The sequence below is a fragment of the Clarias gariepinus genome, chromosome 23, assembly GCF_024256425.1.
Source record: "Clarias gariepinus isolate MV-2021 ecotype Netherlands chromosome 23, CGAR_prim_01v2, whole genome shotgun sequence".
Lineage (NCBI taxonomy): Eukaryota > Metazoa > Chordata > Actinopteri > Siluriformes > Clariidae > Clarias > Clarias gariepinus.
In genome coordinates this window covers 11639022-11653660 of record NC_071122.1, presented here as the reverse complement: position 1 = coordinate 11653660, position 14639 = coordinate 11639022, and the positions used below count along the sequence as shown (strand labels likewise).

Here is a 14639-nt window from a genome sequence, read left to right as displayed (position 1 = left end):
AGAGTCTGGTTTTCTCTCTGCTCTTTCTGCCCCATACTTTCCCTTGTTATATTTGAAGAGCTGCACGTCTTAGTACTTTTCTTATACACCCGTATTATAAAAAGGAATCCCGCCTATTCAACGACAATTGGCGCAGTGCACGTAATACGGGTGCAAGGCAAAAAAAGGCCAAAGGACCCGAGCTGTTACTGAGTGACCCGGATGTGGTAGTGTTATCACGTGCCTGAGCTAAATGTTATCAGTCATATACGATAGTATGAGTTCTGCATAGCTGCATTTATCATTTTTAATACGTTATTTATTTAAGCGTAGTTTTAGTAGACGACAACAAACGGAATAAAAGACAATATCTGGTATGTTATACTTGTATATGATGGGATTCGATAAATACTTTTGGATCTAGATGTAGCTAAGTAGTAAGGTTTAGATGCTAGGTGAATGTAATGAACATGACATATCCTGTATAAGAGCATCAGTGAACATGTTTATGTTTTTTGTTGATATTATAATTCGGATTCAGACTATATTGCCAACTATGTCAAATTATGTTTTATTTTTGCTTTGTAAACTGGTTTTATACGAGGTGGTGTGAAAAAGTTTCAAGATTAGCTCTGTAAACAAGCTCTGTTTTTTCGCTGTATGTCCCTCCTCAGACGCCTTAGAACCTGGTTGTAGCCCTGAGGACGATTTTTCAAAATTTGATGATTTCGCAAATTTTGAAAAAGCCAACAAGCTTCCCTCGGTCAAGCTCCAGACCTGTGTCGTATTCTCGTCAGGAAGGGTCATCCATGGCACTCTGATGGAATTCCTAGCAGAATTTGACGCAGTGTTCTTACTGCTCCTGGGTCAGTAGCCTGGGGATGAACTTGGCACCATTACAGCACATGTTCAAATCACACGTGAGGATGGCTTGGGCTGTTCCATACGTTACACAGACAACATGTTGTGGATTGTTCTTTGACGATCATCTCACACAAGTTGCTGAATGGTTTTGACATTTTCCGGGGCTTGAGCCCCTTAAAAAGGTCTTCCTGATCTCTTATCATCTTCCACTTATGCTCTTTCACTCTTGAAACATGCGTGCCACCTCAAACGACTCATTGCAGCATCGCCGTAAACTTGCCAAATCATGTCAAATGTCTCAGAATAGCACCAGTTGGACAGCTCCCGATGTACACAGGATGATGTCTTTTGGCACATTGATTTATAAAGGTCGCTGCTCCCTGCGTCTGTTGGTGTGTTACAAAATTAGGCTTGAAACTTTTTGATATCACCTCAAATTGGTTCTTGCAAAAGTAATAAGACTATTAAGACTAGATCTGTTTCCCTGCATATACTGTTCCCTCTTCCTACAGGTTGTAGGTTTGATATGTGCGCTCTGTAAAAGAAAGTTCAATGAGCTACAAAGGAAGTTGTGCGCTACAGAGGAGAAATGCCAGTCGCTTCTACCTCCTCCAGATCTCTGGCAGAATCCCATGCAATGCGTTCTCCGTCAACAGGCCATTTTGTTCTCAAAAAAGTCTACCTGATAAACCCCTGGCCACTCAGGACCAGGCAGCGGCTGCCATAAAGAACATGACCGAGCTTGGGAAACAGTGGGGACAGAACACGGTGAAAACTGCGACAGCGACTGTCAATTACTGGTGGGAAAAGTATGAAGAGTTTGTTGGCATTAATGAGGTCCGGGAGGCTCAGTCCAAGGTTACAGAGGTACAGTTTTCTTTTTTTTTTTATCTGTCGGGATCCCTTATGAACTTTAGTGCCAATAATCCTGACAGTGCCTTTCTTGGTGTTTTGTAATCAGGCCGAGAAAGCTTTCATGGTGGCCAGGGGAATGGTTCGTGAGGCTCATATGAGTTTAGAGGCTCTTCAGGTGAGACTTAAGGAGGTTAGAGATCGCCTGGATCGAGTGTCAAGAGAGGAGGCGCATTATCTTGAATTAGCAACACTAGAACACAAGTTACTCCAGGTGGGATTAAAAAGCAAGTGTCTAAGTAAATATATTTGGATAAAAATATATGTGCTCATTGATTCTTCTTTCAAACCAACAGGAAGAACGGCGTCTGAAAACAGCTTATGAAAATGCAGAAGGAGGAGAGCGAGAAAAATTTGCCCTGTTCTCTGCTGGAGTGCGCGAAAGCCATGAGAAGGAGCGGTCACGGGCCGAACGCACCAAGAACTGGTCTATCATTGGCTCAGTACTGGGTGCCATTATTGGTGTCATGGGGTCCACTTACATCAACAGGGTGCGCCTTCAGGAGCTAAAAAGTTTGCTCCTGGAGGCTCAGAAGGGACCTGCGAGCCTACAAGAAGCTATTAAAGTCCAAGCCAGTTCACACAAGAGCCAGCAAGAGGAACTCCAAGGCCTTATAGACACACTTAAGTTAGCCATTAATAACAGAACAGGTGAAAAAACTATATCTGTTCCTGTATCGACCCGATCTGCAATACCCGCATCGAAACCCAGCATGTCAGAAGAAGCTATTAAAGAGATGATTCTGCACAGCCAGAGAGCTCAGTCACTTATGGAAGATCTCAAGCCACAGATGGAGCAGATAAGACAGAATTTAGGGAAGATGGGGACTGAGCTTCATGCCGTGAAGAAGTCTATCTCTGCTGAAAAAACATTAATTCAGACAAAAGATATGCCACTTTTAGTGTGTGAGACAGAGAGCGTCATCCAAGGCCTCGACCAGACTGAGAAAAGACTGGAGGCTCAGATTAGCAAGTCTACTCTCTACAACACTATTCTGACTTACACAGCATTCGCCTTATCCATGCCAGTGCTGTATATTATCTTCAAAGGCACACAATGAAATTGTCTAGTCTGAAGTGTGCACTAAATGGACCAGAAGTAACCTCAGATTTTACAGAGTACTGTAGTAAATGTATAATGGAATCATGCACTGATATGGATCAAATTAAAAAGATGAAAAATAACTATTGCTTGTTACATTTCTGTAATCTACAGCCTTCTTTTGGAGCTAAATAATATGAATATTGTAATCAGTGATATTGCAGTAATGTTTCCTCTGAGTATTATCCATATTATGATAAAACCATTTTCAAATATTAGGTTAAAAATAAATATAGCCGTAGTATTTGTGCAATACATAGATTTATGGTATAATGTTATGTCACAAGAATAATTCCATCACAGAGGTGACATTTTGTAAACAACCACCATCCATCCTAATAGCACAGGTACAATATAATTTATTTAATAATTCACCTATAATCTATAATTTGGTTAATAGGTATGTTCTTTCTTATAGAATTCACCAGCCAATAGCACTATATCAATAAAAATCAAGACTCTTTTCTAACTGACTGGGATGCGGCAAAATGTTTTCCACGGGTTATGGATACTCCCTAGCTGCAAACTCAGATTGGAAAAGGGGCATGTGGGTCATCTGTGAGCACTGTTTCCTCACACCACCAGGGTTGGGATTCAAATTTCTGCTGTGAAGTTCGCATGTTCTCCCTGTGATTTTTGCATTTCTTCCAGGTGGATTAGGATTTTCACTCTCCATGAGAATCAGTGAGCCTTTAGCTATTCATGAACCTGTCGACAGTTCACTGGTTTTCCTTCCTTTGATTAATTTTGATATGTGCCAACCACTGCAGCCTGAAAATATCCCATAAGACCTGCAGTTTTGGAGTTGCTCTGACCCTGTTTGTCTAGCCATTACAATTTGTCACTTCTCACAGAAGCTACATTTTCAATATTTTATTACAGTGGTGGCTGGAAGTGGGTGGGATATATTAGGCAGCAAGTGAACTAGGCAAGTGTAAGAAATTGGGTGACTCTGACAAGGGCTGAACTAATGTTGGCTAGAGGACAGGGTCAGAGCAACTCCAATACTGCAGGTCTTGTGGGATGTTCTTGGTCTGCAGTGGTCAGGACCTACTGAAGTGGTCCAAGGGAGGAACACCGGCGACAGGGTCACGGGTTGTAAGGCTTACTGATGCACATGGTGAGCGAAGGCTGGCCTGTGTGGTTCAGCAATCCAATATTAGCGCTTGTGTAGATCAAATTGAGGAAAAGATTAATGCTGGTTGTCATAGAAAGGTGTCAAAACACACAGTGCATCACTGTTATATTGGCAAAGGGGTGGTCATAATGTTATGGATAATCGGTGTATGTTGTTTTTGACACTTTACCTGTAATGGAATATACTTTACTTTTCTATTAATATTTGCAAATTTAATATTAGCGGAGTGCTATACTAAATGACATCTAAAACTCTGTTTATTATGAATTCAAAATGAAAGGTTTTTAATATTCCTTCTTATGGAGCTATAACTGTTAGCTATAACTTTAGCATCTCCTAGAATAACTAACGAGTACTGTAGCTTTAAATGTCTTCCTGCGCCACTAGGCAGCAGAGGAGGGGCGCGTGACGATAAGAGCGCACGGACCAATCCACAGGCTCATTCTTCCTCTATATTCATGAGGTTTCGCGGGCTTTTTGGTCACGTGCCTGATTTCGCGCGAAAACTTTGTCTTGCCGGGGAAAAAACAGTTGAGTCTGAAGCGAAGACAGTTGAGCAGCTCGCGATACAATGGCGGTGAGTGGAAAATATTAGACTGTTTAATATTATATGTTTAATAAGTTATTTAATGTTAGGCAAAACTGAAGAGGTGTATAAGGGTAGACAGAATGATAGTATAATGAGTTAAGTTATTTTAGATGGTGTGTGTGTGTGTGTGTGTGTGTGTGTGTGTGTGGCTGTGGCCTGGGTTTCCTCACGTTGTTAAATAGATGCTTTGGTTGGAACTGAATTAATCCAGGGTTATTTAAGTTATATTAAAGAAATAAAACTTATCTGTGACTGTTTTACTGCGTAGGTGTTTGGGAACCAGTGAAGTTTAAAGTGTAACTGCATGCTGTTGAAATTTATAATTTTGTTATTAATGTTTAAATATTAGCTTCATTGTTAAGGTAATATAAAATATAATATAAATTCCGTACTGTCTATTACAACGAGTTCAGACTCAGTTTGGCCTTTATGATAAAATGCGTCCCAATAAAAAAAGCAGTATGCCACGCTTCATTATTGAATCAAAACTTACTGTTCGGTTCCTTTAAACAGGCTTCGCTGTAAGGAGTCGATTTAGTAAAGTGACTCGTTATCATAAGCACGATTCGATATTTAATTTCCGCATTTGTTTTACAAGTATGTTTGTTGAAACACAGTGTATTTGGGTTTTAAAAAATATTCAGATTCAAAAAAGGTTTTGATACCTACTCCTTATTACTGCATCATTAGTAGTGCTCGGTTCCTTTAAACGAGCTTCGCTGGTGGAGTCGATTCAGTAAAAAGATTCGCACGGAACACCGTTATCTTCAGCATGGCGTGACATTTAATTATTTTAAACATTGGAGAAATGCGTAGGATTGTCTTGATGCCGTATTCCCTTATAACCTTTCAGAGGATTACAGTAAAAGCTTAACTTTTGTTTATGTCTAAATCAGACTAATACGATGGAAGTAAGGATTCAAAAATGTGATTTTGCTAGAGATCACCTATTTAAATAACAAAAATATATTGTCTATTAATAAGGGTCTCGTTAACTCAACAAACAAGTCAATTAGGGCCTGATGAAGGTTTCAAACAGGTCCTACCACTTCTGTAAAAATGGGAATTAATACAATGGTCACCAGTGGCCTCCACGGTCCCTAGTTGGCCTACAGAGGTTCCTAGATGGATGGATATTATTCTATGCATTAGAATTGCTCATACAATAACAGCCAAATACATCCTAAGCACAAAAATCAGCACGTTAACTTTGCAAACCACTGTTCTAGTTGACTATATACATGTTTATCATCCAACTTGGCTCTATGAAGTAATACACTCCTTTTCTCTCTTTTTTCCCCCCAGGATTCCTCAGAGTCTTTCAACATGGCCACAAGCCCAAGTCGCGGCTCACGGCGTGGTGACCTGACCTCCAGTCCGGGCAGAGACCTGCCTCCCTTCGAAGATGAGTCTGAAGGACTGCTTGGTGACAATGGAGCTGAGGATGATGAAGAGGATGGAGAGGAACTGTTTGGGAACCAGTTGGAGGGGTAACAGATGTTTTGCTTTCAAGTGCTTGGCATCTCTGAGTAGTGTATACTGCGCACAAACTTAGGGAAAATATTACTGTAATTATTTGTATACTCTATCACCCATAGGACATTTTCTAAAATTGTAAAAAAAAAAAAAAATTATTTTTACTATTACATATATTTTCTGGTAACAACTTGCATCTAACATTTTATCTCGTGCCATCTTCAGGGACTACCGCGCTATTCCTGAGCTGGATCGCTATGAGGCTGAAGGTTTGGATGACGAGGATCTGAGCGAACTGTCTCCTGGGGCTCGTGCTCGTGCTGAAGCAGCCATGAACGAGAGGGACAAAAGAATTGGCGCGGGCCGCATGCCGAGGGGACTGCTCTATGGTGAGTTGTGTCTCTGACATGGAGGAAAATATAAAGACTACATAAAATGTTTTTGCTTATTTAAAATTCATAGCACATCCAGGTTTGTGGGTAATAATCTGATGTATATTATGTGCATTTAAATTACAACCAGAAATTCACAATAATCTGTTTACTAGCTGTTTTGGAAACATACAGCAATACTCTGGTGCATTTAATCAGTAGTCAAATGCAGATTAATTATATTGGTCTTGTTTTAAATGACAAAATATAAATCTTTGCTGAAATGGTAAACATTGATGAACTGCAGCCGCATTAAGAGCAGGAAATGACTCGCAGCAAATGCACAGATGACAAATTATCATTTCAGAGTCAGAGACTGGAGCACTATATTCTCGGCTGAAGCTGTGTCACTAGCTGGTTAATTGTGGCTTTGGAACATTCGGATGGAAAAACAAATTGTTTCAACTGCAGTACAATTTGTATAATTGAAAACTTTTATATGACTCTACCTCTAAAACTGTCTACCATCAATCTCTATATCAAATGTTTATTTCTAATTCAGACTGCATTTTAAGTCTTAAATTACAATTTGAACCTTACTCCAAACATGTTAATGTTCATCGTCCAGACAGCGAAGATGAGGATGACGAGCGACCATCGAAGAGGCAGCGACGTCTGGCGGAGCGTGCCGCAGAAGGGGCTGGTGCTGAAGGCGAGGATGAAGAGATGATCGAGAGTATTGAGAACCTGGAGGATATGAAGGGTCACACAGTGAGGGAGTGGGTATCCATGGCTGCCCCACGCCTAGAGATCTACCACCGCTTCAAGAACTTTCTCCGCACACATGTGGATGAGCACGGCCACAATGTGTTTAAAGAGCGGATCAGTGACATGTGCAAAGGTAGCTTACTGTGGTGGTGTTTATTTATAAAATTTTTTAATCAAATATTTAAATGTATTATGGTACTTCAGATTTTATTTATAGCAAAGTTGATCGTTCTGTTTTCAGAACTGCCAGTTTAACCATTGCTTGTCTACATATTCGCTGTTTTCTCTTGCGTATGCATTAATTATGGTTTTGTTCATGTCTAGAAAACAGAGAGAGCTTGCTGGTGAACTATGAAGAGTTGGCCTCCAGAGAGCATGTACTGGCTTACTTTCTCCCTGAGGCGCCTGCTGAGATGCTGAAGATCTTTGATGAAGCTGCGAAAGAGGTGGTGCTGGCCATGTACCCCAAATATGATCGCATAGCCCACGAGATCCATGTGCGTATTGGCAATCTGCCCCTGGTTGAGGAGCTGCGCTCACTCAGGTATACATCTGAGTCATACAAATGCATGGGTGCCGGTGCATTTATTTGTTATATAAAGATATTTAAGAGACCTTAAGATATTGAGACCACAAAACTTTGTCCTCAGTCTCTTGGAGAAAGTGAAAGAGTTCTAGGGTTGGATTCTTTTTAATTTTTGTATTTCCACAACCTGTATTTTTTTAAATGCATGAATAAATGTAGGAGCTTGTTAAAGCTTTTAAATTTGCCTGGTCTTGTTTGGTTCTTTTTAATTTGTTTTTTAGTTAAATTTATAGATTGTATAATATTTTCTCATCTTTGTTATTTGTAGGCAGCTGCATCTGAACCAGCTTATCCGGACCAGTGGTGTGGTAACCAGTTGTACAGGAGTGCTGCCCCAGCTCGGCATGGTCAAATACAACTGTAACAAGTGTAACTTCATCCTGGGCCCTTTTTTCCAATCACAGAACCAGGAAGTAAAACCAGGCTCCTGTCCAGAATGTCAGTCTCTTGGACCATTTGAAATCAACATGGAGCAGGTATGTACTTAAGGTTTTGAATGCAGAGTGTCCCTGCTGTAAATTGAGTTCATTAGTCCCAGTAGAGTTTGAGTTACCTTTTGTGGACAGTATTTTACAAGAGTTTTGTAATGCATTGAATTGTTGTATTTTCTATAGCTAGTTACATTATCTAGTCTTAAGATTTTAAACTTTTCCATTCTCTGAAGCACGAGGTTAAGTGTTTACTCTTTCCACAGACGGTGTATCAAAACTACCAGCGTATCACCATCCAGGAGAGTCCTGGAAAAGTAGCAGCTGGCCGCCTGCCCCGGTCCAAAGACGCCATCCTTCTGGCTGACCTGGTGGACAGCTGTAAGCCTGGAGATGAAATTGTGAGTCCAGTTTTCCTTTTTAATTTTAATTGAAACGAAGGGAAACTAGCAGTTAGCTTGATCAGCTTTTACTTTGTAACTGTTAAAATGTAATTTTTGGTGCACATAAAAGAAGTTTTATTATATGAAAAAAAATTAAAATGATATTTGTTTAACCTGAATTTGCATAATTGTAGGAGCTGACGGGCATCTACCATAACAACTACGATGGCTCTCTTAACATGGCCAACGGATTTCCTGTTTTTGCCACTGTAATCCTGGCCAATCACATTGTGCGAAAAGATGAGCGAGTGGCTGTGGCAGAGCTCACTGATGAAGACGTGAAGGCCATTGTGGCTCTGTCCAAGGACGAGCGCGTTGCAGAGAGGGTAGGCAAACTGAAAAATAATTAAATGTCTGGCTGGCCGGTAGGTTCTGCCAGTGAAGGGATTTGGGGATTTATGTTAACTGTGTTGTTTTTGTTTCTGCAGATATTTGCGAGCATTGGACCATCTATCTATGGCCACGAAGATATCAAGAGAGGTTTGGCTCTTGCACTGTTTGGTGGCGAGTCGAAGAATCCAGGTGAGTTATTTATAGCATTTCAGTTTGTTTGGATCTGACCTGTAAACCTGGATTTTAGCTACCAGACCTAATTTAACTTACATTATTCAGAAGTTCTGTTACTGAAACAGAATTGCTCATTTTTATAAAAAATTCATAATTAATTATAAAAAATTTTTTTACGTAACCGATACTTATAACAGATGCTTATGCATTTCTCAGTAAAATTTGCTACCCTGCCTTCAAACACATTAAGTGTTCATGTTCTCACACTTAACTGTCTGTAGGAGGGAAGCATAAAGTACGTGGTGACATCAACGTGCTGATGTGTGGAGATCCAGGCACAGCCAAGTCTCAATTCCTGAAGTATGTGGAGAAGGTGGCGAGCCGAGCGGTGTTCACCACAGGGCAGGGTGCCTCAGCTGTAGGTCTCACAGCCTATGTCCAGAGACACCCAGTCACCCGTGAGTGGACATTGGAGGCCGGAGCTTTGGTCTTGGCAGACAGGGGAGTCTGTCTCATTGATGAGTTTGATAAGGTGAGGGCCTTAAATGGATATACAGATGTTGGAGTCTTTATTTCCAAATTGTAATGTAGTAGAAAGTATTCTTTAGATTTAAGAGTACTGTTAAATAAACAATGTTGATTTTTGCCTCTGGGGTGTTTGTGATAGCAGCAGTGAGAAAACAAAGTTTAGATAATAATTTAATTACACAATACAGAGCTCATAAAAGCTTATCGGATTTAAATGGATTGTGGGTGGTCAGTTTATAGTGATGAAATTGCTGTGCTTCATGCTTGAGAATAACTCCTAGGAAAAGCCCAGTTTTTAATAAAAGCTGTAAACATCTAAGAGTAGACATCTAAGAGTGTTTCAGGCAGTAGGCCCTGATCTTGCTGTCATAATTTAATTCATTATAAAAAAAGGTCGCTTTTAATTATTTCGCTGTGCTATTTTCTCCCTACACAGATGAATGATCAGGACCGTACTAGTATCCATGAAGCGATGGAGCAACAGAGTATCTCTATCTCCAAAGCTGGCATTGTCACATCGCTGCAGGCTCGCTGCACTGTAATGGCTGCTGCTAACCCAATCGGTGCGTACTAGAAGTTTATGCAAGAATTGTTGGTTTTATCACTAAACCAATTTAGCTTTATCTTTGTTTTGCACTTGAAATTATTTTTAAGAGCTTTAAGAAGTTCTGTGCTGTTCATGATGGAAGTGGAAGTTAAATAGGCAGAATCGTTCATTAAATGTGCCTCACCTGCTATGTCACTTCTGGCCAAACAGTGCAGAGGTGTTTAGATAAGAGGCAATAAAACACCTTTTAATCTTAAATGTAACCGGTTTAAAATCTATTTATTTTAAAGGCTTAAAATACCTATAGGAAGATCAGTCACTTTCTTATTTGCGCACAGTGTAATAAACCATTTTTTCACACACTCTACGGAGTGCTTTCACATATATAAATAATCACAGATTCTTGTGTTCTCTCACCCTTTAAGGTGGCCGATATGACCCATCTCTCACCTTTTCCGAGAACGTGGACCTGACGGAGCCCATTGTTTCTCGTTTTGACATCTTGTGTGTTGTAAGAGACACTGTGGATCCTGTGCAGGTGAGGCAGTCAACTCAACTTTTGTTTTACTCCTAGTAACCAGTATCTGTTGGAATACTAATTGTTTTTGCTTTCCTCCTTTCTTTCTGTAAAGGATGAGATGCTTGCACGCTTCGTGGTGGGCAGCCACATAAAGCATCACCCAAGCAATAAGGAAGGGGGTGTGGCCAGCCTGGAGGAAATGGTGCTGCCCAACTCGTCAGATGTGCCACCTATTCCTCAAGAGCTGCTCAGGAAGTACATCATCTATGCCAAGGAGCGTGTTCGCCCCAAACTGAACCAGATGGACCAGGACAAGGTGGCGCGCATCTACAGTGACCTCCGCAAGGAATCCATGGTTAGAGGAATGACTCTTCTTTCATCGAGCTGCTGTTCAGAATGCATTTAAATGTGAAATCTATGAATCTTATATCCTGTCTTGGTTGGCAGTAGAGTTCCACTGTTGAATTCACTAGTCAATATCATATCTTTTTTAAAGTTTATTTACATCATCTGCTGCTTCTAAGTCGGTTTCTGTAGATTAATTAGATTTTGCATCCTAAATAACTTTCGTATTACTGTTATGCTCAATACAAATTGTTGTGGCAAGTGTTTAATTAGGTTTGTCTCAGGTAAAGAGTAGGTTGTAAGACCTTAACACTTTTTAATGTCTAAATGCAAGAATTATTTTTGCAGTTTATAATACCTACTTATAAGTACTTTTAAATAATAGTGGCTCCTTGTTTTTTTTTTTGTTTTTTTGTTTTTTTTAAAGAAAAGCTCCAGTTAATTCCCAACGACAATACAATAGTATGAAACGATTGCACATTCAATTCAATTTTATTTATATAGCGCTTTTTAACAATTGTCATTGTCAGTTTTACCTATATACCGTATGTCAAGTTAGTGACTCAGTGGTGTCTGCTTTTCTTTGATCTGATGTAATTAATGTAGTAATGTTTTTCTCCCTGACAGGCTACAGGCAGCATCCCAATTACAGTGCGTCACATTGAATCAATGATCCGCATGGCAGAAGCTCATGCACGTATGCATCTACGTGACTACGTACAGGAAGACGATGTAAACATGGCAATACGTGTCATGCTGGAGAGCTTTATTGACACACAGAAGTTCAGCGTGATGAGGAGCATGAGAAAGGTGCGGAGATTTTATTAACTAAGACTTTTACTTGGAGTAGCCAAACCTGATTTATGGCCAGATGATTTTATTATTATTATAATTTTCTTTTTTTTTAATTACATGTCAGTGTGGAAGTAATGAGCAAAGCTTGTGCTTGTTGATATACTGTATGGTTATGATTGTGAATATATTCTGGTACGAGTGTGCCAACATGAGAAATATGGGGTTGGATGTCTCTTTATCATGGACCCAGGCACTTTTTTACCCTTACTTGTTTTCTGACATAAAATTGTAACTTTAAATTAATACAAATTTAAAGTACATGGCAATCACTCCTTAAACCTCAATTCTTTGAATTGTCCAGGAATATAGTTATAATTTAAACCAAAATGACATCTGAATGATGTCATTTTAAATTAGATAAAAAGTGCAGCACTCTTTTGCTGGTTAGACTTCCTGCTTAAATCTATCACCAAAAATAAAAGAATGCAGTCTTCAGTTGCCTTTGAGAACAAAATCTGTTTAAATTTTAATGAGCCTGACTTTTGCTGCTGTGATTAACCTTGAGCTGAAAAAGCATGTAAGGGTTGAAGCACTTGCACAAGCAATTGCATTTCTACCCTGGTGTTTGTCAGATCAGCACGGCAAGGTCAGCACTCTTGCTTTAAAATGTGTCAATACATTGGCTGTGGGCTTTTTTACCTGTTCAGCACTGGCATAATGTGTAGGCAAAAGTTTAGTATTAAAGCTTAGACAATTAATGCAGTTTGCTCAAAATGCTTAGATTTATTTTTTATTTTTTCATTTTGAGAATTGTTTCCTGAAAAATGCAGTGGCCATTTAATATCATGGTTTAAATTTCAAAGTCATTTCTATTTCTAAATTTCTAGTCATTCAAAGCTCTTCAACTACCGCTATAAACACTTTAAATATAGTAACATGAGTCATGAGCGCAGATTAATTTACTAATGCTACTATTACTTTTTTCTTGAAGTGAAAACTTTTTCTTTCTTTTTATTAGTTCTGGGTTTCACTGATGATTGTCTGTTTTTCTCTAGACATTTGCACGCTACCTGGCTTTCAGGCGAGACAACAATGAGTTGCTGCTATTTATCCTGAAGCAGCTGGTGGCCGAGCAGGTGTCTTACCAGCGCAACCGCTACGGAGTGCAACAGGATGTCATCGAGATCCCAGAGAAAGACCTGGTGGACAAAGTAAATTTTTTCCCTACTTGTGTTATGTCAAGTTTTGAACAGTACAGTGTTATGGAGTTGCGCTTTAAAAGTGTTATGCTTTTGTGTCATGTCTGCGCAGAGCCTAAACCATAGGCATTTATACTTGTTATACTAAGATGCTCTGGTATTACACTGCCAAATTGCTAACTGGCGCTGGGGTTTCTATGCCACGGTGCAAAGTCTCTGCGCCACTCAAATTTTTTTGATGTTGGCAATTAAATGTTGAGTTAGAGATGAGATGGTTAGTAAGAGGTTCAACGTAATAAAAAAAATAAGAAGAAAGTGGAAATGCGATGCTACCAGGTCACTAATGATGGTTGTTGCAGACTGATTTTCTGCAACATGTAGTTGCATTTCTAAGGAGTTTAGACAGAATACACACGACACAATAGCACAAGTTAGGGTTTAAATTTAGCTGTGGAATTCTAAGTTTTTGTGTAGAGTACAAGTACAATTTATTTTTTGGGGGGAGTGGCGGGGTAAACTTCTCCAGGGAAAAAGTGCGTTAATATAGAATTTAACGAATGTGTAATTATTCTCTTCTAGTTTCTTTTGTGCCTCCAACGAGAGTCCACAAATCAATAGCCAGTGTTTGGGCTTTTTGGAGTTTGGAAGTGTGCTTTCTTGGACAGTAGTGCATTGCACCACTGTGAAGCATACAAAGCAGCAGATTTCTTTTTTTTTTTTTTTTTTTACATCAGCAAGAACTTATTTATTGATTGCATCTATTTATTAATCTTTTTGTTAAGTCTGCTCTGAAGTCTTTTAGGCACCCAGATTCGTGATTTGTCCATTGTGTATGTGTTTTAATAGATCACTGAAGTACATTTGTGTCATTATTTTTACCAAGCTATGTTTTTCCCTTTCTCCTGTATAGGCTAGACAGATCAACATCCACAGCTTGTCTGCGTTTTATGACAGCGACTTGTTCCTCTCCAACAAGTTCTCTCACGATTCAAAGAAGAAGCTGATCGTTCAGCAGTTCTAAGCCACATGCTGCATATGGATTGTGTTTAAGAATCATGTGGACGTGTAAATATGTTCCCGTATCGCCACACGGTGTGGAAATGGATGAGTTCTGATATGGACAGTCATTTTTTAATCATTCAGAGAAACTCCACACTTTGACAGTGGTTATGTTTGCCTTTGCTTGATTAAGACAGGTGGTATGATTTATTTTTTTCTATTGTCAAATGCAAAATGTTGTGAAAAGATTTGTACCATGTTCTAAAAGAAATTGTCAAATAAAATGTTCACTGACCGTCAAATTACCTGGAGAAATTTATGCTGAGACCTGCTGTCACAAGATGCATGGGTGTCCCCAAGTTTGGGCACCCTTGTTAATCTCTTATGATTTTCCTGTATAAATCGTTGGTTGTTACAATAAAAACAATTCAGTTAAATAGGCTATATCATATCGGAGACATGCATAGTAATATTTGAAAGTGAAACGAAGTTTATAGAATTTAAAGAAAGTGTGCAATAATTGTTTAAACAAAATTAGGCAGG

General features: G+C 39.4%; 2 protein-coding genes across 2 annotated transcripts; both read left to right on the top strand.

The window, feature by feature from the left end:
* Positions 1-28: 28 nt before the first annotated feature.
* ccdc51 (coiled-coil domain containing 51) lies at positions 29-2940 on the top strand. Its single transcript, XM_053483947.1, has 4 exons — positions 29-353; positions 1356-1710; positions 1805-1969; positions 2052-2940. Exons 2-4 carry the CDS (start codon positions 1396-1398, stop codon positions 2814-2816), a joined length of 1245 nt encoding a protein of 414 aa, XP_053339922.1. The 5' UTR covers positions 29-353; positions 1356-1395; the 3' UTR covers positions 2817-2940.
* A 1545-nt stretch (positions 2941-4485) lies between these two features.
* Positions 4486-14398, top strand: mcm2 (minichromosome maintenance complex component 2). The gene is made up of 16 exons (XM_053483573.1): positions 4486-4572; positions 5890-6074; positions 6286-6449; positions 7060-7332; positions 7524-7743; positions 8054-8261; positions 8480-8614; positions 8791-8982; positions 9085-9178; positions 9445-9695; positions 10128-10254; positions 10664-10776; positions 10871-11113; positions 11731-11913; positions 12954-13109; positions 14008-14398. The coding sequence occupies exons 1-16, from the start codon at positions 4567-4569 to the stop codon at positions 14116-14118; spliced, it is 2661 nt and encodes an 886-aa protein (XP_053339548.1). The 5' UTR covers positions 4486-4566; the 3' UTR covers positions 14119-14398.
* The last annotated feature ends 241 nt before the right edge of the window (positions 14399-14639 follow it).

Excerpts from the sequence above, each read along its gene's own strand:
- ccdc51 (XM_053483947.1), top strand. The coding sequence starts at position 1,396 with ATGAGCTACAAAGGAAGTTGTGCGCTACAGAGGAGAAATGCCAGTCGC. Across the intron at positions 1,711-1,804 it reads CTCAGTCCAAGGTTACAGAG|GCCGAGAAAGCTTTCATGGT; the intron begins GTACAGTTTTCT and ends TTTTGTAATCAG. Across the intron at positions 1,970-2,051 it reads TAGAACACAAGTTACTCCAG|GAAGAACGGCGTCTGAAAAC; the intron begins GTGGGATTAAAA and ends TCAAACCAACAG.
- mcm2 (XM_053483573.1), top strand. Across the intron at positions 6,450-7,059 it reads GCCGAGGGGACTGCTCTATG|ACAGCGAAGATGAGGATGAC; the intron begins GTGAGTTGTGTC and ends TTCATCGTCCAG. Across the intron at positions 7,333-7,523 it reads GATCAGTGACATGTGCAAAG|AAAACAGAGAGAGCTTGCTG; the intron begins GTAGCTTACTGT and ends GTTCATGTCTAG.